The sequence below is a fragment of the Mandrillus leucophaeus genome, unplaced genomic scaffold (assembly GCF_000951045.1).
Source record: "Mandrillus leucophaeus isolate KB7577 unplaced genomic scaffold, Mleu.le_1.0 Scaffold118, whole genome shotgun sequence".
Taxonomy (NCBI): Eukaryota; Metazoa; Chordata; class Mammalia; order Primates; family Cercopithecidae; genus Mandrillus; species Mandrillus leucophaeus.
In genome coordinates, this window is record NW_012100098.1 from 2,328,153 (window position 1) to 2,351,202 (window position 23,050).

Sequence of the window (23,050 nt, forward strand, 5' to 3'; positions counted from 1 at the left end):
CGGGGTTTCTCCATGTTGGTCAGGCTGGTCTTGAACTCCCGACCTCAGGTGATCCGCCCACCTCGGCCTCCCAAAGTGCTGGAATTACAGGCGTGAGCCACCTCGCCCGGTCTAAAAACCACATTTTTACTGATCTCATGCTTTTCTGTTCAACTGCATTAGAGAGGACGCCTAAGATAAAACGAATATAGAGGGAAGTGGGATTTATGCAGGGTCTCGACCTCGGAAGAGGTGAGTTTAAGGAGACAGGAGGATGAGCAGGAGCAAGCGTGCGCACGTAAGGAGCGTTTGGGAAGTAGTCAAGAGTCTGCCAGGGGTGGAGTGGGTTCATAAGGCTAGAAGGAGGGCTCCTTCCACGGTTCAGGGTGATGACTTGATGGGTAGCGGATACCAGAGCTCTGGTAACTACACGGACAGACGTTTAAACCCGGACACTTGCACGCCGGGTCCTCTCCGTGATCGCCCAGCCCATCTCGGGGGCAGAGCCGAGGCGCAGCCCGCCTATCATCGCTGCCGAGACTGACGAGGTCTCTTCTTTATAGGCGAGCGACAGCGTGACGTCATGTTCGCCGGGCAGGCGAAGAAAGAGGACGCCATGATTGGTTGGCGCTGGGGCGGCGGGCGGTGGAAGGGCCTGGGGAGTCCAGGTTTCACGCCTGTGCTGGACTTTCTCCTTCCATGTTTCCAGGCCGTGGGGGGCTACAGAGAGCAAGGAGTCGGCTCAGCGGAAACCTGGATTTGGTTTTAAGCCGTGGGGTTCAGAGGGGGTGACCGGAAGTGATCGTGGGACTGACCGGAAGCGAGGCCTGGAGGGGAAAGAGAGAGCGAGCCCTGGGAGGGAGGGGGCCTCCAGCAGAAAGGGGCGGGGGAAAAGGTGCAAAAGCAGCGTGGGAGCGCCGGGCTAGCTTCCTGCGGCTGCTGCTGGTCTGTCTGGGAAGCAGCAAGCCACCACTACGAACTCTCAAGAGGGTATCTTAAGGAGTGGGAGTGCGGGAGTCCAGAGCTGCTTCTGGGAAGTCTGCAGTAGTTGAGCAAAGGGGTCCTCACGTTCCTGAGACCTGAGCAGGGGGGATTTGGAACCTGGGGCAACCAAGAACTAGCAGCCAAGGATACGGGAGATTAGTTATACGAGCAGTGCTGGTCGGGCTTGGGGGTGGCTGGTGGGCACTCCGTGGGAAACCTTGGTTTGTAGTTTCCCACTGTGTTACTCCTGTTGGGTAGAATTACCCTCCGCGCCTTTGTACAAGACACAGTGTCTCCTGGGGCAGGGAAGGAGCCAGGATGGCCTGGGCTCTGAAGCTGCCTCTGGCCGACGAAGTGATTGAATCCGGGTTGGTGCAGGACTTTGATGCTAGCCTGTCTGGGATCGGCCAGGAACTGGGTGCTGGTGCCTATAGCATGAGGTGAGTGAGATTTTCCCAGACCCTACACCTGAATAACAAAGGCGGATAGAGACTAAGAAAAGTGGTTGAGTGGGAAGGAGGTGTATAGAGTTTTAAAAAAGTGTCTACGATTGTGGAAAGGGGACTTGTTCCTTTGTCGCTTTGAGTAGTGTTGTGGAAGAAATGGAAAAAGCGATTGTAGGCTATATGAAGCCTGCGCAGGATCAGTGGAAGAAGGAAGAGTGGTCCCTGATTAGCAACCAGATGAATGTTGAGAGGCTTTTGTGCCCATGTGCATTGGAGACTTGGGGACTGATGGTGTATGTGGGGGTAAGTCTGACGTTATGTGAAGAAGGGGTTACATACAGCATAGGAAGGCTATCTAGGAAGTTGGGAAATTGGGAGCTGGTGCTTAATGATGAATACTCGTTCGTTTCTTGTTGGAAAGATATGGAAGTCCTTGATGAAGAAGTCCGTGCAGTTATATCTTATCACTAGCTTGCTTTAAGACTTTACTTAATTCTGGGATTTCTGACTTTTAAAACATAAGCTGTGAAATGAAAAAGTGACGAAGAAAACTTACGATGCTTCTGGATCTTTACGTATCAAGCCAATTGTTGATAACAGATGATATATCTCCTTTCGGCCGGGTTCGGTGGCTCACGCCTGTAATCCTAGCACTTTGGGAAGCTGAGACGGGTGGATCACTTCGGTCTAGGAGTTCGAGACCATCGTGGCCAATGTGGTGAAACCCGTCTATACTAAAAATACAAAAATTAGCCGGGTGTGGTGCTGCGGGCCTGTAATCCTAGCCACTCGGGAGGCTGAGGCAGGAGAATCACTTGAACCCGGGAGGCGGAGGTTGCAGTGAGCAGAGATGGTGCCATTGCACTCCAGCCTGGGCAACAAAGTGAGACTCCATTTGAAAAACAAAACAAAAACTCCTTTGAAAGCAACATTACTGCCTATATAACTTTCTGCATGCATTGGCTAGTTTATTCCTCCAATATAGTTAATTTCATTTATAGATGTGCAAGAATCCTGTATGGAAGTGTTGAAACAGCTGTGTCTTAGGGGTAGATGGACTGTAATTGGGTTTCCTAATGCATTATAAGACTTTAAGTAAGTGAGTCAAGAGACTAGAACTTAACATTTTCATTGGGTTTATAAAAGTTCATAGGGGAAAGATGCTTTTTAGGGGGAAAGTAGATGCATTTTTCATTCTGATAATGAGATCTTTTAAGAGACATGTAAAGTTCCTTTATTCCTGCTAATTCAAAGTGGACTTTCCTCACTGAAGTAAAATTATGAGTTAGAATTTACGACTTCAGGCCGGGCATGGTGGCTCACACCTGTAATCCCAGCACTTTGAGAGGCTGAGGTGGGCGGATCACAAGGTCAGGAGTTTGAGACCTGGCCAACATGGTGAAACCCCGTCTCTACTAAAAATACAAAAAATTAGCCGGGTGTGGTGGTGCATGCCTGTAATCCCAGCTACTTGGGAGGCTGAGGCAGGAGAATCGCTTGAACTGGGAGGCGGAGGTTGCTGTGAGCAGAGATCACACCATTGCACTCCAGCTTGGACAACAAGAGCAAAACTCTGTCTCAAAAAAAAAAAAAAAAAAAAAAAGAGAATTTAATACTTCAGCATCTTCAGGAATCTTTACTTGTAATTAGAATAATAAAGACTGTTATTCTAAATAATAATCATGCCTGTAATCCGAGCACTTTGAGGGGGTAGAGACTGGAGGATCTCTTGAAGCCAGGAGTTCAAGACCTGCTCTCCACAAATAAATCAATAGATAAATTACCCTGGCCTGGTGGCATGTTCCTGTAGCCCCAGCTACTCAGGAGACTGAGGTGGAAGGATTGCTTGAGCCCAGGAGTTTGAGTCTGCAGTGAGTTGTGATTGCACCACTCTACTCCAGCCTGGTGACAGAGTGAGACCTCTTAAGAAAAAAAAAAAAAAAAATTTAAAAATTAAGAAAAATGGGAAAAAAAACTATCCTTATGTAAATATTTTCAGGGAAACTTGAGTTCTATATGTTCTATCATGCAGTCCTCTTAGTCATGAGAAATTTAACTTTGGTTTTACCCGTCCTTGTTTATATAAGTCTGAGCGTAAAAATAGAGGTTAATTTGGTCTGAAAGTAAGTGCCCTGACCCTGAACTTAACACATGAGCATCTGACATAATATTTGACAATTTTTTATGCTGTTGCTTGTGTAAAGATATTCACGGCAAAAAGTTTGATTTTGTTTAGGTTACCAGAGGTTAGGCTGGAAATAATTAAATATAACATCATCAAACATTTGTTAATCTACTAGGTGCAATACCGTATGCTCTTGATACTGTGCCATCTTACATTTAATTAAGAGCGCTTTACAAATCATGCCATGTGGTTTTCATAGACATTAGAATGGCTCGCATATTTACACATTTAGGTTTTTTCAACATCAAAATCAAATGCGTAAGTTTTCAAACATCACTTTGAGTTCTCAAGAGCACAGTGTGCCAACATTTTAAGTACTCTTTTCTTTTTTTGAGACGGGTCCTGTTCTGTCACCCAGGCTGGGGTGCAGTGGCACCATCTCGGCTCAGTGCAACTTCTATCTCCCGGGCTCAAGTGATCCTCCCACTTCAGCCTTCCGAGTAGCTTACACTACAGGCACATAACACTATGCCCGGCTTTTTTGTTTTTTTTCATCCTTCTTTTCATGTGTTAGGTACTTGTCACTATTCTCTTGACTTTTTTTTTTTTTTTTTTTGAGATGGAGTCTCGCTCTGTTGGCGACGTTGGAGTTCAGTGGCGCGATCTCAGCTCACTTGCAACCTCTGCCTCCCGGGTTCAAGCGATTTTCCTGCGTCAGCCTTCCGAGTAGCTGGGACTACAGGCGCATGCCAACAAGCCCAGCTAATTTTTGTATTTTTAGTGGAGATAGGGTTTCGCCATGTTAGCCAGGCTGATCTGACTCCTGATCTCAGGTATCCACCTACCTTGGCCTCCCAAAGTGCTGGGATTACAGGTGTGAGCCACCATGCCCAGCCAACTTTTTTTTTTTTTTTTTTTTTTTTAAGATGAGGTCTCACTCTGTTGCCCAGGCTGGAGTGCAGTGGCATGTTCATGGCTCACTGCAGCCTTGAACTCCCGGGACTCAAGCAGTCCTGCCTCAGCCTTCTGAGTAGCTGGGACTACAGGCATGTGCCACCATGCCCTATTCAGAGTTTTTCATAAATGCCGTTTTAGTGTTAAAGAAGTTTCCTTCTATTCCTAGTTTGGTGAATATGTGTGTATGTGTGTGTTTATTGTGGTAAAATACCCAAAACATAAAATTCTATCATTTTAACCCGTTAAGAATGTCCAGGTTAGTGTAATTAAGTACATTCACGTTGTTGTACAACTATCACTGTGATCTGTCTCCAGAATTTTTTCATCCCAAAGTGAAATGCTGTACCTATTAAACACTAACTTCCCATCTCCCCTCACTCCAGCCTCTCATTCTATTTTCTGTCTCTATGAATTTGACTACTCTAAGAAACTCATATATGTGGAATCATATATTTATCCTTTTGTGACTGACTTATACACTTAGCATAGTGTCTTTGAGCTTTTGCTGAGTGTTTTTCTTTTTAAATCATAAAAGGGTATTGAATTTTTTCAAATATCTTTTTTGTGTCTATTGAGATGATAATGTGGTGTATCACATTGATTGATTTCCTTATGTTTAACCACTCTTGCATTCCTGGGATAAATGTTGGTCATGGTATATAATCTTTTTAATGTATTGTTGGATCCAGTTTGCAGTTTGCTGTTATTTTCTTAAGGATTTTTGTTTCTATATTCATATGGGATATTGGTTTATAGTTTTCTTATCATATATATATATATTTTTTAAAGAGACCAAGTGTCCCTGTGTTGCCCAGGCTGGTCTCAACTCCTGGACTCAAGGGATCCTCCTGCCTCAGCCTCCCAAAGTGCTAGGATTACAGGTGTGAGCCACCATGCCCAGCCTGAATTTTATCATATCTTTTTCTGACTTTGGTGTGAGGGTGATGTTGGCCTCATAGAACATTAGGAAGTGTTCCATTCTTTTCTGTTTTTTGAAGGAGTTTGAGTAGGATTGGTGTTAATTCTTTGAATATTTGGTAGAATTTGCCAATGAAGCCATGTGATACTGGGCTTTTCTTTGTTTGGAGGTTTTTGTTTAACAATTCAATCTCTTATTATAGGTTTGTTGAGACTTAATTTTTTCTGAGTCAGTTTTCGTACTTTAACGTTTCTAAACATTTGTCTGTTTTATCTAAATTATCTAATATGCTGGTTTATAGTCATTCATATTATTCTCTTATAATCCTTTCATTTATGTAAAATTAGTAGTAATATCCTTGGTTTCATTTCTGATTTTATTTATTTTCATCTTCTTTCTTTTTTTCCCAGTCAGTGTAGCAAGAGTTTGTAAATTCTGTTGATCTTTTTAGATAACAGATTTTTGGTTTTGTTGATTCTTTCTACTATTTTTATTCTTCTTGGTTTTTGTTGTTGTTTGTTTTTGAGAGATGGGGTCGTGCTCTGTTACCCAGGCTGGAATGATGCAGTGGTATGGTGTGATCATATGCACTGCAACCTCAAACTCCTGAGCTCAAGTGATCCGCTTACCTCAGCCTCCTGAGTAACTGAGACTACAGGCATGCATCATCAAACCCAGCTATTTTTTTTTTTTTTTTTTTAATTTCATAGAGATGGGGTCTCACTGTCTTGCACAGGCTTTGAACTCCTGGCCTCAAGCAGTCCTCCTGCCTCAGCCTCCCAAAGTGCTGGGATTACAGGTGTGAGGTACTGCACCTGCCTTATTTTTATTCTTTATTTCACTTATCTCTGCTCTAGACATTATTCCCTCTGTTTTGTTGGGTCCAGTTTGTGCTGCTTTTTCTAGTTCCTTAAGGTCTGAAGTTAGAGTATTGATTTAAGGTCTTTCTCTTTTTTTTGTATCTCTCTTTTTATTTTTATTTTTTGTAGAGATGGGGGTTTCACTATGGTGCCTAGGCATGTCTTGAGCTCCTGGGCTCAAGCCATCCTCCCACCTCAGCCTCCCAGAGTGTTGGGATTAAAGGCATGAGCCACCATACCCTGCCTTCTTTCTAAAATTTTGTTATTATTTATTTATTTATTTGTGTATTTATTGAGACAGAGTCTTGCTCTGTTGCCTGGGCTGGAGTACAGTGGCGTGATCTTGGCTCACTGCAACCTCTGCCTCCCGGGTTTAAGTGATTCTCCTGCCTCAGCCTCCCAAGTAGCTGGGATTACAGACATGCACCACCATGCCCGGCTAATTTTTGTATTTTTAGTAGAGACGGAGTTTTGCCATGTTGGCCAGGCTGGTCTTGAACTCCCAACTTCAGGTGATCTGTCTGCCTTGGCCTCCCAAAGTGCTGGGATTACAGGCGTGAGCCACTGTGCCTGGCATTATTATTATTATTATTATTATTATTATTATTATTATTATTTTGAGACAGGGTCTTGCTCTGTTGCCCAGGCTGGGGTGCAGTGGCACCATCACAGCTCACTGTAGCCTCAACCTTCCAGATTCAGGCAATCCTCCCACCTCAGTCTCCCAAGTAGCTGGTACCGTAACTAGCTAATTTTTGTATTTTTTAAAGAGACAGGGTTTCATCATGTTGCTCAGGCTGGTCTCAAATTCCTGGGATCAAGTGATCCTCCTGCCTTGGCCTCTTAAAGTGCTGAGATTATAAGCATGAGCCACCATACCCAGCCCTGAAATGTTTAAAATATAGAATGCTTCACGAATTTGCATGTCATCCTTGTTCAGAGGCCATGCTAATCTTCTCTGAATCATTCCAACTTTAGTATATGTGCTGCTGAAGTGAGCATTAAACAACACACTTAAACACCAAATGAATAAGAAGAGGAAATCATTAGGGAGATAAGAAAATACACTGAGACAAATTAAAATGAAAACATACATACCAAAACTTAAGGGATGCAGTAAAACCTCAGAGGGAAATTTAGGGTTGTAAATGCTTCAGTGAGCTGTGATTGTGCCACTGTACTCTAGCCTGGGTGACAGAGTGAGACCCAACCACAAAAAAAAATCAAGATTTAGTTCAAAATCTCTTATACATCATGGGGACTATAGTTATTACAATATATTGTATACTTGAACATTGCTAAGAGAGTAGAGTTGATTTTAAGTGTTTTCACCACAAAAAAAGAGAAGCATATGAGGTAATGCATGTGTTAATTAGGTTGGTTTAGCCATTGATACATTTGATGGTGTCCCAGTAGGCCCCATGGCTCGTTCCTTTTTCTTTTTTTTGAGATGGAGTCTAGCTCTGTCACCCAGGCTCGAGTGCAGTGGCACCATTTTGGCTCACTGCAACCTCCACCTCCCGGGTTCAAGCGAGTCTCCTGCCTCAGCCTCCTGCGTGGCGGGGACTACAGCTGTGGGCTGCCACACCCAGCTAATTTTTGTATTTTTAGTACAGATGGGGTTTTGCCATGTTGGCCAGACTGGTGTTGAACTCCTGACCTCAGGTGATCCACCCGCTTTGGCCTCCCAAAGTGCTGGGATTATAGGTGTGAGCCACTGTGCCCAGCCTCTGTTCATTTTTCTTTTTCTTTTTCAGAGTAGCTGATCTGAGTCTCGCTCTGCCGCCCAGGCTGGAGTGCAGTGGCCGGATCTCAGCTCACTGCAAGCTCCGCCTCCCGGGTTCACACCATTCTCCTGCCTCAGCCTCCCGAGTAGTTGGGACTACAGGCACCCGCCACCGCGCCCGGCTAGTTTTTTGTATTTTTTAGTAGAGGGGGTTTCACCGTGTTAGCCAGGATGGTCTCGATCTCCTGACCTCGTGATCCGCCCGTCTCGGCCTCCCAAAGTGCTGGGATTACAGGCTTGAGCCGCCGCGCCCAGCCTTCTGTTCATTTTTCTTTGTTCATTTTTTTTTTCCTGCTTTTTAGCTTAAGTAATTTCAGTTCTCTCTTCATGTTCATTGATTCTTTTTTCTGCCTGTTCAACTCTGCTGTTGAATCCTTTAGTGAAATCTTTATTTTGGCTCTTGTATCTTTATGTCCAGAATTGCTATTTCATTCATTTTTATATTTTAAAAATATTTTTATTGATATTCCTTACTTGTTTATACATTGTTCTCCTGATTTCCTTTAGTTTTTTGTTTGTTTGTTTGTTTTTTTCATGGTTTCCTTCAACTCTCTGAGCATATTTAAGACAGTTAAAGTCTTTGTCTAGTAGGTCCATTGTCTGGCTTGCTATGGGGTGGTTTCTGTCAATTTCTTTTTCTTTTTTTTTTTTTTTTGGGATGGAGTCTTGCTGTCTCCCAGGCTGGAGTGCAGTGGCGCGATCTTGGCTCACTGCAAGCTCTGCCTCCCGGGTTCACACCGTTTTCCTGCCTCAGCCTCCCGAGCAGCTGGGACTATAGATGCCCACCACCACACCCAGCTAATGTTTTGTATTTTTAGTAGAGATGGGGTTTCACCGTGTTAGCCAGGGATGGTCTCAATCTTCTGACCTCGTGATCCGCCTGCCTCGGCCTCCCAAAGTGCTGGGATTACAGGCATGAGCCACCCCATGTCCCACCAATTTCTTTTCTTTTTTTTTTTTTTTTCCCTGTGAATGGGCCATATAGTCCTGTTTCTTTGTTTGCTTTGCAAATTTTTGTTGGGAAGTTGACATTTTGTGTGCTGTAATATGGTAACTCTGAAAGTCAGATTCCACTGCCTCCCTAGAGATTACTGTTGTTACTTATGACAGCTGCATTTGTTTAGTGACTTTGCAGAGTGTATACCTGGTTGCATGTGGTCACTGAATCTCTGTTCTTTTATCTCTGTGGTCTTTCAGTGACTTGACAGAGATTTCCTTAAATGCTTAGATCCAGTAAGAAAAAAAAACATAAAGAAAAAAGGAGTGTTCTCTCTCTTTAAGTTCAATTGTCTAGTGCCACTAGGGAAGCAACTTCAGTCAGGGGGTGTGCATGTGTGAAACAGTGGCCAGCGCTCTGGCAGCTCCTCAGCAATCAAAAGTAGTGAACGAAACACATAACCTCAATTTTTTGGAGGACAAATGAAGGGGTGGCCTGCCCCTCCACACCTGTGGGCGTTTCTCGTTAGGTGGAACGAGAGACTTGAAAAAAGAAATGAGACACAGAGACAAAGTATAGAGAAAGAAAAAGTGGGCCCAGGGGACCGGCGCTCAGCATACAGAGGACCCACGCCGGGCACCGGTCTCTGAGTTCCCTTAGTATTTATTGATAATTATCTTTATCATCTTAAAGATAAGGGAGTGGCAGGACAATAGGATCATTTTAGGGAGAAAATTAGCAGTAAGACATATGGATAAAGATCTCTGTGACATGAATAAGTTCAAAGGAAAATGCTGTGCCTTGATATGCATATGCAAACATCTCTATAAACCTCTTAGCATCATTGTGCCAGCAAGTCCCGCCAGCAAGTCCCACCTTATGCGGTAAGGTGGTTTTCTCCTATCTCAGTAAACAGAGCATACCATTGGGTCTCACACAGAGATGTTCCATTGCCCAGGGACGGGCAGGATTTTTAACCAGCAAGCTGCCTTCAGGCACTTGTTTAACAAAGACACATCCTGCACAGCCCAAAATCCATTAAACCTTGAGTCACCACAGCACATGTCTCTTGCAAGGACAAGGTTGGGGGTAGCATCACAGATTAACAGCATCTCAAATACAGAACAAAATGGAGTCTCTTATGTCTACTTCTTTCTATATAGACACAGTAACAGGCTAATCTCTCTTTTCCCCACAGACGAAGCCCCTATTTCCCACCCTAGCACCAGCAAGCTGCAACAGGAACTGCCATCTCAACAGTTGCGTACCACAGGGCTGGGAGCTACAGAATGATAGATGCTATTCCAAATGCCAGAATTCACTAAAATTTACCAGCTTTTTTCTTTATCAAGCACTCTTCTGGACACTGCAAGTGTTTCATTAGACCCCAGAGTCCTAAAATAGTCACCTCAAGCAGTTCTTGCCATCTCAATAGTTGTTTTGGTGAAAGTACTAACTCCTGGAGTTCCTACTCTATCATCTTCCATGACCTATGTCCCTAATTTTCAGCATCCATTCAGTTGATCCAACTTTCCTTCTGACTCAGTGTATGCGCGCACACACACACGCACACACACACATACTCATCCAATCTGTTCTCTACACAGAAAGAACCCTTTGTAAGTGCCAGTGCCTATGTTTTTTTTCCACTTAAAAGATAATTTCATTCTCAATATGGAAAAAGCAGAGTTTAAAAAAAAAAAAAAAATTCGGCCGGGCACGGTGGCTCACGCCTGTAATCCCAGCACTTTGGGAGGCCGAGGCAGGCGGATCCCAAGGTCAGGAGATCGAGACCATGGTGAAACCCCGTCTCTACTAAAAATAGAAAAAATTAGCCGGGCGCACTGGCGGGCTCCTGTAGTCCCAGCTACTCGGGAGGCTGAGGCACGAGAATGGCGTGAACCCGGGAGGCGGAGCTTGCAGTGAGCTGAGATTGCGCCACTGCACTCCAGCCTGGGCAACAGAGCGAGACTCCATCTCAAAAAAAAAAAAAAAAAAAAATTCACAGCCGGACGTGGTGGCTCACGCCTATAATCCCAGCACTTTGGGAGGCCAAGGCAGGCAGATCACAAGGTCAGGAGTTTGAAACCAGCCTGGCCAACATGGTGAAACCTCATCTGTGCTAAAGATACAAAAAATTAGCTGGGCATGGTGGCGGGCACCTGTAATCCCAGCCATTTGGGAGGCTGAGGCAGGAGAATCTCTTGAACCCCAGAGGCGGAGGTTGCAGTGAGCTGAAATTGTGCCAGTGCATTCCAGCCTGGGTGACAGAGCAAGACTCTGTCTCAAAAAAAAAAAAAAAAAAAAAATTCGGAGAGGATTGTGGGAAGATGATAAAGTAGGAAGTACCAGAAATCTGTCTCCCCACCAAGATAACAATTGTTCTGGCAGAATCTGTCTGATGCATCTCCTTTGGAACTCTGTAGTTTATTGAAATCTTACAACTGTGAGGAATTAACTGCCATTTACCGTCCAATCCTGGACGGTAAATTGTGGTTAATTTCAGTCAATTGCAGCACTTAGTACAATAGCAGCTGCCCATCCACATCCCTCAGCCCCATGGCAGGCAGTTGTGCACGTGTTCCTGGAGCAGCTTGCACATAGTTTGTGGAACCTAAAGTGGGCAGAAATGACCATTTCTTCCAAATATCAGGAATCTGGATCAAGTGCAGTGGCTGGTGCCTATAATCCCAGCGCTTTGGGAGGCTGAGGCAAAAGGATTGCTTGAGCCTGGGAGTTTGAGACCAGCCTGGGCAACATAGTGATACCCTGTCTCTAAAAACAAAAACCTACATTTCAGAAATCTGTGCTCCAGTCAGAATTGCTGCTTCTGGCCAGGCGCAGTCGCTCACGCCTGTAATTCCAGCACTTTGGGAGGCCAAGACGGGTGGATCACTTGAGGTTAGGATCACTTGAGGTTAGGAGTTTGAGACCAGTCTGGCCAACATGGTACAACCCTGTCTCTACTAAAAATACAAAAATTAGCCAGGCGTGGTGGCGCATGCCTGTAACCCCAGCCACTCAGGAGGCTGAGGCAGGAGAATTGCTTGAACCTGGGAGGTGGAGGTTGCAGTGAGCTGATATTGCACCACTGCACTACAGCTTGGGCAACAGAACTTGTGCCACTGCACTGCAGCCTGGGCGACAGAGTAAGACTCCGTCTAAAAAAAAAGAGGCTGGCGCAGTGGCTCACGCCTGTAATCCCAACACTTTGGGAGGCCAAGGTGGGTGGATCACTTGAGGTCAGGAGTTCGAGACCAGCCTGGCCCACGTGGTGAAACCCCGTCTCTACTAAAAATACAAAAATTAGCTGGGTGTGGTGGGGGGGCGCCTGTAATCCCAGCTATTTGGGAGGCTGAGGCATGATAATTGCTTGAACCTGGGAGGTGGAGGTTGCAGTGAGCCAAGATCACACCATTACACTCCAGCCTGGGTGACAGGGCGAGACGCTGTCTCAAAAAAATAAAAAATAAATTAAAAATAAAAGAAAGAATTGCTGTTTTTGATCACAGAGTTGCAAAGAGGCAATGGTTATTGTTGCACCTCACCACTTTGTTGCAAGTCCCCTCACTACCACCACCAAAGTGATGTCCAGGAGATTTCTCTTTTTTTGAGACAGAGTCTCACACTGATGCCCAAGCTAGAGTGCAGTGGTGCGATCTTGGCTCACTGCAACCTCCGCCTCCTGAGTTCAAGCGATTCCCCTGCCTCAGCCTCCCGAGTAGCAGGGTTTACAAGCGGCCGCCACCATGCCTGGCTAATTTTTTTTTTTTTTTTTTTTTTTTTTTTTTTAGTAGAGACAGGGTTTCACCATGTTGGCCAGGCTGGTCTTGAACTCCTGACCTTGTGATTCGCCCGCCTCGGCCTCCCAAAGTGCTGATAATACAGGTTTGAGCCACCGCATCTGGCCGATGTCTGGGAGATTTAAAGGGCTGGCACCATACTCCCCGTCTCCATTTTTTTTTCTTTTTTCCCTTTTGAGAGCCAGATATTGATGACTAGGGGCCGGGCGTGGTGGGTCACGCCTGTAATCTCAGCACTTTGGGAGGCCAAGGCTGGAGGATCACTTGAGGTCAGGAGTTTGAGACCAGGCTGGCCAGCATGGTGAGACCCTGTCTCTACTAAAAATATAAAAATTAGCTGGGCATGGTGGCTCATGCCTGTAGTCCCAGCTGCTTGGGAGGCTGAGGCGGGAGAATCGCATGAACCTGGGAGACAGAGGTTGCAGTGAGCCGAGATCGTGCCACTGCACTCTAGCCTGGGTGACAGAGCAAGACTCTGTCTTAAAAAACAAACAAGCAAACAAAATATTGATGACTAGGACGATCAATAGGAACCAAATAGATGGGAGAATAAGAAGTAATTGTGCATGCCCAGGGTAGGTGAAAGGCTCAGTACAGTCATGTACTGCATAATGATGTTTTGGTCAGTGACAGATAGCATAGATGACAGTGGTCCTATGAGATTATAATGGAGGCCAGGCATGGTGGCTTATACCTGTAATACCAGTGCTTTAGCAATGGGGGTCTCTCTTGAGTTCAGGAGTTCAAGACTGGCCTGGGCAACATAGCAAGACCTAGTCCCTACAAAAATAATAAAAGAAGAAAAATTAGCTGGGCATGGTGGTATATGTCTGTAGTCGTAGCTACTCTGGAGGCTGAGGTGAGAGGATTGCTTGAGCCCAGGAGTTCGAGCCTGCAGTGAGCTATGATCATGCCACATCACTCCAGCCTTGGCGACAGAACGAGACTCTGTCTCTAAAAAAAAAATTAAGATTATAGTGGATAAAAAAAATATTATAATGGGTTGGGTGCAGTGGTTTATGCTTGTAATCCCAGCACTTTGGGAGTTCAAAGTGGGAGGATCACCTGAGGTCAGGAGTTTGAGACCATCGTGGCCAACATGGCGAAATCCTGTCTGTACTAAAAATACAAAAATTAGTTGGGCATGGTGGTGCATGCTTATAATCCCAGCTACTCTGGAGGCTGACGCAGGAGAATTGCCTGAACCCAGGAGGTGAGTGGTGGTTGCAGTGAGCTAAGATAATGCCACTGTACTCCAGCCTGGGAAACAGAGCGAGACTCCATCTCAAAAAAAAAAAAAGACTCAAATTACTGAAATACTAAAGATAAAATTGAAAGTGGGAATATTACCCTCAATTCCACAGAAATGGAAAGGGTAGGCTGGGCATGGCAGCTCACATGTATAATTCCTATGCTTTTGAAGGCTGAACTGGGAACATCACTTGAGCCCAGGAGCTCAAACCAGCCTGGACAACATACTGAGACACTGTCTATACAAAAAAATAACACCTGCCTGTAGTCCTAGCTACTTGGAAGGCTGAGGCAGAAGGATTGCTTTAGCCCAGGAATTCAAGACTGCAGTTGACCATGATTGTGCCATGGCATTCTAGCTAGGGTGACAGAGCCTGTCTCTTGGGCTGGGCGCAGTGGCTGACGCCTGTAATCCCCAGCAGTTTGGGAGGCTGAGGTGGGCAGATCACTTGAGGTCAGGAGTTCGAGACCAGCCTGGCCAACATGGTGAAACCCCGTAAAAATACAAACAAGAAAATTAACCAGCCATAGTGGCGTATGCCTGTAATCCCAGCTACTCAGGAGGCTAAGGCAGGAAAATCGCTTGAACCCGGGAGGTGAGGTTGCAGTGAGCTGATACTGCGCTGTTGTACTCCAGCCTGGGCAACAAGAGTGAAACTCTTATCTCAAAAAAAAAAAGAAAAAAAAAAGAGAGATTATAATAGAGTACAATAAGCAATTATAGGCTGGTCTGAAGATAGTGAATTATCTTAATTGATTGTTGACAGTCAGTTACAGATAGAACTTATTCTACTCTTTCCCCCATCCTTACTACTGCACTTGACTAGTTTTTTGGGGAAAAAGATTAATAAACCAATTGTATGCCAACAAATTGGGTAACCTAGATGAAATGGTCACATCCTAGAAACACAAAACCTACCAAGACTAAACTACTAAGAAATAGAAAATGTAAATAGTCTTATAACTCATAAGGAGATTGCATTTGTAATCAAAAATGTCCCAACAGAGAAATCTCTGGACCTGATGACTTCACTGGTGAATTCTATCAACATTTCAAGATTAACTAACACCAGTCTGTCTCAGACTTTTCAGAACACTGAAGAGGAAAGAACACTCACTAATTCATTCTGTGACGTCAGCATTATCTTTGACATAGTTTGGATATTTGTCCCTCCAAATTACAAGTTGAGATTTGATCTGCAGTGTTGGAGGTGGGTGGGGCCTAGTGGGAAGTATCTGGGTCATGGGGGTGTATCCCTTAGGAATGGCTTGGTGTGGTCCCTATGGTAGTGAGTGCATTTTTGCTATATTAGTTTACTCGAGCTGGGTGTTTAAGTGTCACACTTCTCCCCTCTCTCTTGCTTCCTTTCTTGCCATGTGACATACCTGCTCTTCCTACACCTTCTGCCGTGATTGAAAGTTTCCTGAGGTACTTATCAGAAGCAGATACTGGCACCATGCTTCTTGTACAGCCTGCAGAACCATAAGCCAAATAAACCTCTTTCCTTTGTAAATTACCCAGCCTCAGGTATTCCTTTATAGCAATGCAAAATGGATAAATACAGTCTTGATGCCAAAGCCCTACAAAGATGCTATAAGAAATCTATAGACTAATCGTTCGTTCGTTCGTTCTTTTTTTTTTTTTGAGACAAAAAAGAGTCTCACTGTATCACTGAGGCTGGAGTGTAGTGGTGCAATCTTGGCTCACTGCAGCCTGGGCCTCCTGGGTTCAAATGAATCTCGTACCAAAGCCTCCCAAGTAGCTGGGATCACAGGCATGTGCCACCACGCCCAGCTAATTTCTAAATTTTTGGTAGAGATGGGGCTTTGCCATGTTGGCTAGGCTGGAAGTGATCCACCCGCCTCGTCCTCCCAAAGTGCTGTCTTTACAGGCGTGAGCCACCGTGCCTGGCCTATAGACTAACATTTCTTAGGAACATTGATGTAAAAATCATCAACAAAATGCTAGCAAACCAGATTTAGCAGTAGATTAAAAGGATTTACACCATGACCAATAAGCAAATGAAAAGATACTCAACATTGCTAATTAGGGAAATGCAAGTCAAAACTCCAAGATACTACCTCACACCCGTTAGGATGGCTGCTATCAAGAACAGCAGAAAATAATTGTTGAGAAGGACATGGAAAAATTGGAACCATTGTACACTGTTGGTAGTCATGTCGAATGGCACAGCCTATGTGAAAAACTATGGTGATTCTTCCAAAAATTAAAAATAAAATTACCGTACGTGTCAGGATTTTCCAGAGACAAAACCAGTAGGGTATAGATGGATGGATGGGTGAAGGAGAGGGGATTTATGAGGAGAATTGGCTTACTCAATTATGGAAACTAAGAAGTGCCATGATAGGTCATCTGCAAACTAGAGAACCAGGGATGCCAGTACATTGGCTCAATCTAAGTCTCAAAGCCCCAGAACCAGGGAAACCAATGGCATAAATTTCACACTGAGGCTGAAGGCCTGAAAACCTGAGAGGCTACTGGTGTAAGTCCTGGGGTCCAAAGGCTGGAGAACTTGGAATACTGATATCAAAGGGCAGGAGAAGGGTGTCCCAGCCCCAGGAGAGAAAATGGATTTACCTTTACTCTGCCTTTTTGTTCTATCTGGGCTCCCAGCCCACTGGATGTTGCCCTCCCACATTGAGGGTGGATCTTACTCTCTCAGTCAACCTACTCACACACCAGTCTCCTCTGGAAACACCCTCACAGATACAGTCAGAAACCATGCTTTACCCACTTTGTAAGTATCCTTTAATCAGTCAAGTTGACACCTAAAAATCCTCACACCATATGATCCTGTAATTCTACTTGTGGAGGTTTAGTGGTTCCCCTTTATCCTAGGTTTCACTTTCTGAGATTTCAGTTACCCAAGTTCAACTGTGGCCTGTAAAAAAAAATAGGTGAGTATAGTGTAATAAGATATTTTGAGAGAGAGAGAGAGAGAGAGAGAGAGAGAGACACTACTTTTATTTATTTATTTAGAGATGGAATCTCACTGTGTCGCCTAGGCTGGAGTGCAGTGGCACCATCTCAGCTCACTGCAGCCTCCACCTCCCAGATTCAAGTGATTCCTGTGCCTCAGCCTCCCGAGTCGCTGAGATTACAGGCGCCTGCCACCACACCTGGCTAATTTTGTATTTTTAATAGAGAGAGGATTTCACCATGTTGGCCAGGCTGGTCTCGAACTCCTGATCTCGAGTGATCTGCCCGCTTCGGCCTCCCAAAATGCTGGAATTACCGGTGTGAGCCACTGTTCCCAGCCACAGTTATATAGTTTATTACTATATATTGTGGTTGTTTTATTATTAGTTGTTGTTAATCTCTTACTCTGCCTAATTTATAAATTAACTTTACTATGGATATATACATATATATATATAGGAAAAAACACACTATACGTGGGGTTTGATACTCTCTGTGGTTTCATACATCCACGGGAGTCTTGGATCCCCCCATCAGAAAACGATGACCTAATGTATACTCAAAATAATTGAAAGCAGGGTCCCTAAGAGATATTTGTGTACCTAATGTTCATAGGTATAACCCATTGATCAAAGGATGAATGGATAAGCAAAATGTTGTGAGTACATACAATGGAATATTATTCAGCCTTTAGGATGGCTGCTAGTAAAAAATCGAAGTAACAGGTGTTGGAAAGAATGTAGAGGAACTGGAACCTTTATGCATTGCTGGTGGCAATGTAAAATGGTGCATTCACTGTGGAAAACAGTATGGTGGTTCCTCAAAAAAACTAAACGTAGAATTATGATACAGCTGTTTCACTTCTGAGTACATATTCAAGACAACTGAAAGCAGCGACTTGAGCAGCTATTTGTACACCTATGTTTAGCAACATTATTCACAACAGCCAAAAGGTGGAAGCAACCTAAACAAAATGTATATAATATGTACATATGATGGAATATTATTCAGGCTTGAAAAGGAAGGAGATTCTGATATGTGATATAACATGGATAAATCTTGGGACATTATGATGTGTGAAATGTCAGACACAAAAGGATAAATATATGATTCCACTGCCATGAAATACCTCAAGTAGTCAAATTCATAATGATAGAATGTTGAGTAGTGGTTACCAGGAGAGGGGAGAGTGAGTAGTTCTTGTTTAATGGGCACAGAATTTTAGATTGGGATGATGAAAATTTCTGAAAATGGATAGTGGTGATGGTTAAGTACACTGTGAATGTACTTAATAGCACTGACATGTACACTTAAAAATGGTTAAAATATTACAGATTGAAGTATTGATATAGACAACAACAACAAAAAACAAAAAAAGGTTAAATGATAACTTTTTTTTTTTTTTTTTTTTTTGAGACAGGGTCTTGCTCTGTCACCTAGGCTGCAGTGCAGTGGCACAATCACAGTTCACCACAACCTCAAACTCCTAGGCCCAAGCTATTCCCCTGCCTTAGCCTCCCGAGTAGTTGGGACTACAGGTGTGCACCACCACACCTAGCTAATTTTAAAAAAATTTTAGAGAGATGGGGTCTTGCTATGTTGCCCAGGCTGGTCTAGAACTGACCTCAAGCCATCCCCCTGCCTTGGCCTGCCAAAGTGCTAGAATTAGAAACCTGAGCTGCTGTGCCCAGCCAACATAGTATTATGTATATTTTACTACAAATTTTAAAAATGGAAAACAAAAAGAATGCAAATAGTTTTCCTTTGCCCTAGTCCTGATCCCTCAGCTAGCTGCAAAAGTATCACCACCAATGATGGTTGCCAGGGGCTAGTTACTCTTCAGTGGGTATGAGAGTTTCAGCTTTGCAAGATGAAGAGTTCTGGAGATGGATGATGGTGATGGTTGTACAACAATATGATTGTGCTTAATACCACTGAACTGTCCACTTAAAAGTGATTAAGATAGTAAAGTTTGTTGTGCATATTTTATCACAATAAAAAGCAATTGGGAAAAAATAATTTTAGACTTGTATAATATTTGTATGAATACTACAAAGAATTTGTGAAAACCCTTCTTCACCTAGATTCCCCAAAGGATAATATTTTAATATATTTGCTTTATCCTTTTTCAGAATTTCTCACACACTCAGAATTATTTTTTTCTGAATGATTTAAAGGTAAAAGGCAGATGTGATACCCCAAACACCTAAATACTTCAGTTTGTATTTTTTAAAAACAAGAAATTCTCTTACATAACTATGGTATAATGATCAAAATCGGGAACTTAACACTGACACAATGCTATAATCTGTAGACCTTATTCAGATTTTCTCAGTTGTCCTAATAATATCCATTATAGTAAAAGAATATCCAATATCATGTGTTGATTCAGTAACCTTGTCTCCTTCATCTCCTTTAATCTGAAACAGTTCTTGAGTCTGTATTTTTATGACACTGACAATTTCATAAGTGCAGTGTAGTTATTTTGTGGAGCATCCTTCAATTTGTTTTTGTCTGTTGTTTCCTCGTGGTTAGATTCAGGTTATTCACGTTGGGCATTAATACCTAAGAAGTGATGCTGAGTTCTCTGTGTATCATATTAGGATGCACATGCTATTTATTACTCCTATTACTGACAATATTACTTGAGTGGTAGGGTCCAGTTTTCTCCCTCATAAAGTTATTCATTTGCCTTTTGTAATAATGTCTTGGGAGATGTTTTGTGACTATGTAAATACCCTGTTCTCAAACTTTCACCTGTTAATTTTAGCATTCAGATGATTCTTGCCCTAATCAGTTATCTTTATGGTCGTTGCCAAGTGATTGTCTCTTTTTACCTTCCCTGTACATTTATTAGTTGGCTTTCTACTGTAAGAAAGAGTTTTCTGTTCCTATTTTTTTTAATCAATATAGACTCATAGATTCTTACTTTATTAAATACATTGTAATCTTCTATCACTATATATTTTGATGACAGTGTTCCAGGTTTGGCCAGGAGCAATTCCTTCAAAATGATTTACACACAGAGAAGCCTTTTAAAATTAGGTCTTGTTAATACTGTCCTAAGGTAACCATTAATATCACCCTTTTTCACTCACTAAGGTGTACCTATTTTAGTGATAAATTATATGATCACTTTCTTTAAAAGGTTCATCAGATTGTGCTACTTTTCTCCTGAAAACTGTCCAGTGGTTTCACATCTCACTTTGAATAAAAGCCAGAGATCTGGCAAGGATCTATATGGTCTGCTCCTCCAGCCATTTTATATACTCTTCCCCGGCTTGCTCTGCTGCAGCCACACCTAGTCTTAGGGCTCCACTTTCACCTCACTGTCTTTGCATTTGCAGTTACTCTTCCCGAAACATTCCTGTATGTTCCTTACTTCCTTTAGGTTTCTGCTCCCATGTCACTTTATCGGAGAGGGCTTCCAATCTCCTTCACGTAAAATAGCAAGAGCCTCCTTCCCCTCATCAGCACTCCTTGCTTTCTTTACCCTCTCTGCTTTATTTTTTCCCTAACATCTGATGTGTAATTCATTTGTTGGCTTCTCTCCCCAACTTCATGCTTCATAACAGAAGGGATTTTCTTTTGTTCTCTGCTCTCTGCCTACTGTTAGAATAGTGCCTAATAAGTCCTATGTGCTAATTTGCTGAGTGAATGAACTCACTCTCTCTCCATTTTGTTAAAAAAGGCAAGTACTATAGCAGTTCCTGAGGCAACAATCTCTCTTCATTGAGACCTAAGTCTCTTTATTGAGACTAATTTTTGCCCTTTTGTTGCTGTTGTTGTTTGCTGTGCTTTTTCAGTACTTTTTTCTTCATTTCTACCCACTTCAATTATCACCTGTCCATCTTCCAAATCTTCTCTATTTGTCTCAGAGTTGGTCAGTTGTTACTGTTTTTTACTTTCCCTTTCATTCTAAGTCTTTTATGATGGACAGTGTATTTAGATGAGATTCGCCCTGTTTTGCTGCAAAGGTATCCGTTACTTTTTAAATTTTAAAATTAAAAAGAATTTTTAATTCATTACATTTAAAAAAAAATTTTGTTTTCTTTTTTTTCAAGATGGAGGCTTGCTCTGTCGCCCAGGCTGAAAGTGCAGTGGCGCCATCTTGGCTCACTGCAACCTCCGCCTCCCGGGTTCAAGCAATTCTCATGCCTCAGCCTTCCAAGTAGCTGGGATTACAGGTGCCTGCCACTAATTTTTGTATTTTTAGTAGAGAAGGGGTTTCGCCATGTTGGCCAGGCTGGTCTCAAACTCCTGACCTCAGGTGATCCGCCTGCCTCGGCCTCTCAAAGTGCTGGGATTACGGGCATGAGCCACTGCACTCAGCCATACTTCACTACTTTTTAAAAGATGGTACTGCTGTCCGGGTGCGGTGGCTCACACCTGTAATCCCAGCACTTTGGAAGGCTGAGGTGGGCGGATCACGAGGTCAGGAGTTGGAGACCATCCTGGCAAACACGGTGAAACCCCGTCTCTACTAAAAATACACACACAAAAAAATTAGCCCAGCGTGGTGGCGGGCGCCTGTAGTCCCAGCTTCTCGGGAGGCAGAGGCAGGAGAATGGCGTGAACCCGGGAGGCGGCGGAGCTTGCAGTGAGCCGAGATCGTGCCACTGTACTCCAGCCTGGGCGACAGAGCAAGACTCCGTCTCAAAAAAAAAAAAAAAAAAAAAAAAAAAGATGGCACTGCTATAAAAGTATAAAGACATGTTAAGAATGATTAAGTGCAAATTCAGGATAATGTTGCCTCTGGGAGTTGGAGGGATATATAACTGAGGAAAAATATAGAGGGCTTCAACCATTAATGCTGTTTTGTAAGCTGCCTAGAGTGTACACAGTCATTTGTTTCACTGTTTTACCTTTTTTATGTCTAAAATACCTTATAACAAATTAAAGACTAGGCGCAGTGGCTCACCCTGTAATCCCAGCACTTCGGGAGGCCGAGGCAGGTGGATCACCTGAGGCCAGGAGTTCTAGACCAGCCTGGCCAACATGGCGAAACCCCGTCTCTACTAAAAATGCAAAAAATTAGCTGAGCATGGTGATGCATGCCTGTAGTCCCAGTTACTCAAGAGACTGTGGCACGAGAATCGCTTGAACCTGGGAAGTGGAGGTTGCAGTGAGCAAAGATCGTGCCACTGCATTCCACCCTGGGTGACAGAGCGAGCTTCCATCTCGGAAAAAAAAGAAAAAAATTTAAGAAAAAACGTATCTATCACGTAATCTATTTCTTCATCCTTTCAGGTTATGCTGTTACTCCTTTTTACTGTAAGTTCATAAATTTTCTTTGCTTTCCTACATTTTTCTTGCCCTCCTCTTATTATGGAGGACAACCTACAAAGCAGCAGTGTTGCCATTCCTTCCCTCTACTTTTTTTTTTTTTCAAGGTTTTTGGGGAACAGGTGGTGTTTGCTTACATTAGTAAGTTCTTTAGTGGTGATTTCTGAGATTGTGGTGCACCCATCTCCTGAGCCTGAGCAGTATACACTGTACCCAGTGTATAGTCTTTTATCCCTCACCTCTTCCCATCCTTTCCCCTCGAGTCCCCAAAGTCCATTGTATTATAGTTAAACATTTGTGACCTCATAGCTTAACTCTCACTTACGAGTGAAAACATACGATGTTTGGTTTTCCATTCCTGAGTTACTTCACTTAGAGTAATGGTCTCTAGTTCCATCCAGTTTGCTGCAAATGCCATTATTTCGTTCTTTTTATGGCTGAGTAATTTTCTATGGTGTATATATACTACATTTTCTTTCTTTCTTTCTTTTGAGATGGAGTCTCACTCTGTTGCTCAGGCTGGAGTACAGCGGCGCAATCTTGGCACACTGCAACTGTCACCTCCTGGGTTCAAGAGATTCTCCTGCCTCAACCTCCAGAGTAACTGGAATTGCAGGCGCCTGACACCATGCCAGGCTACTTTTTGTATTTTTAGTAAAGACAGGGTTTCGCCATATTGGTCAGGCTGGCCTCAAACTCCTGACCTCAAGTGATCCGCCCACCTCGGCTTCCCAAAGTGCTGGGATTACAGATGTGAGCCCCTGCACCTGGCCTAT

General features: G+C 43.5%; 1 protein-coding gene across 1 annotated transcript in view; it reads left to right on the forward strand.

The window, feature by feature from the left end:
* The first annotated feature begins 550 nt into the window (after window positions 1-550).
* TFCP2 (transcription factor CP2) overlaps window positions 551-23,050 on the forward strand; it is a 106,365-nt gene continuing 83,865 nt past the window's right edge. The window contains exon 1 of the mRNA XM_011965127.1: window positions 551-1,403. Within this exon, the coding sequence (XP_011820517.1) occupies window positions 1,282-1,403 (122 nt within the window). The 5' untranslated portion in view covers window positions 551-1,281. The remainder of the gene's footprint in view (window positions 1,404-23,050) is intronic.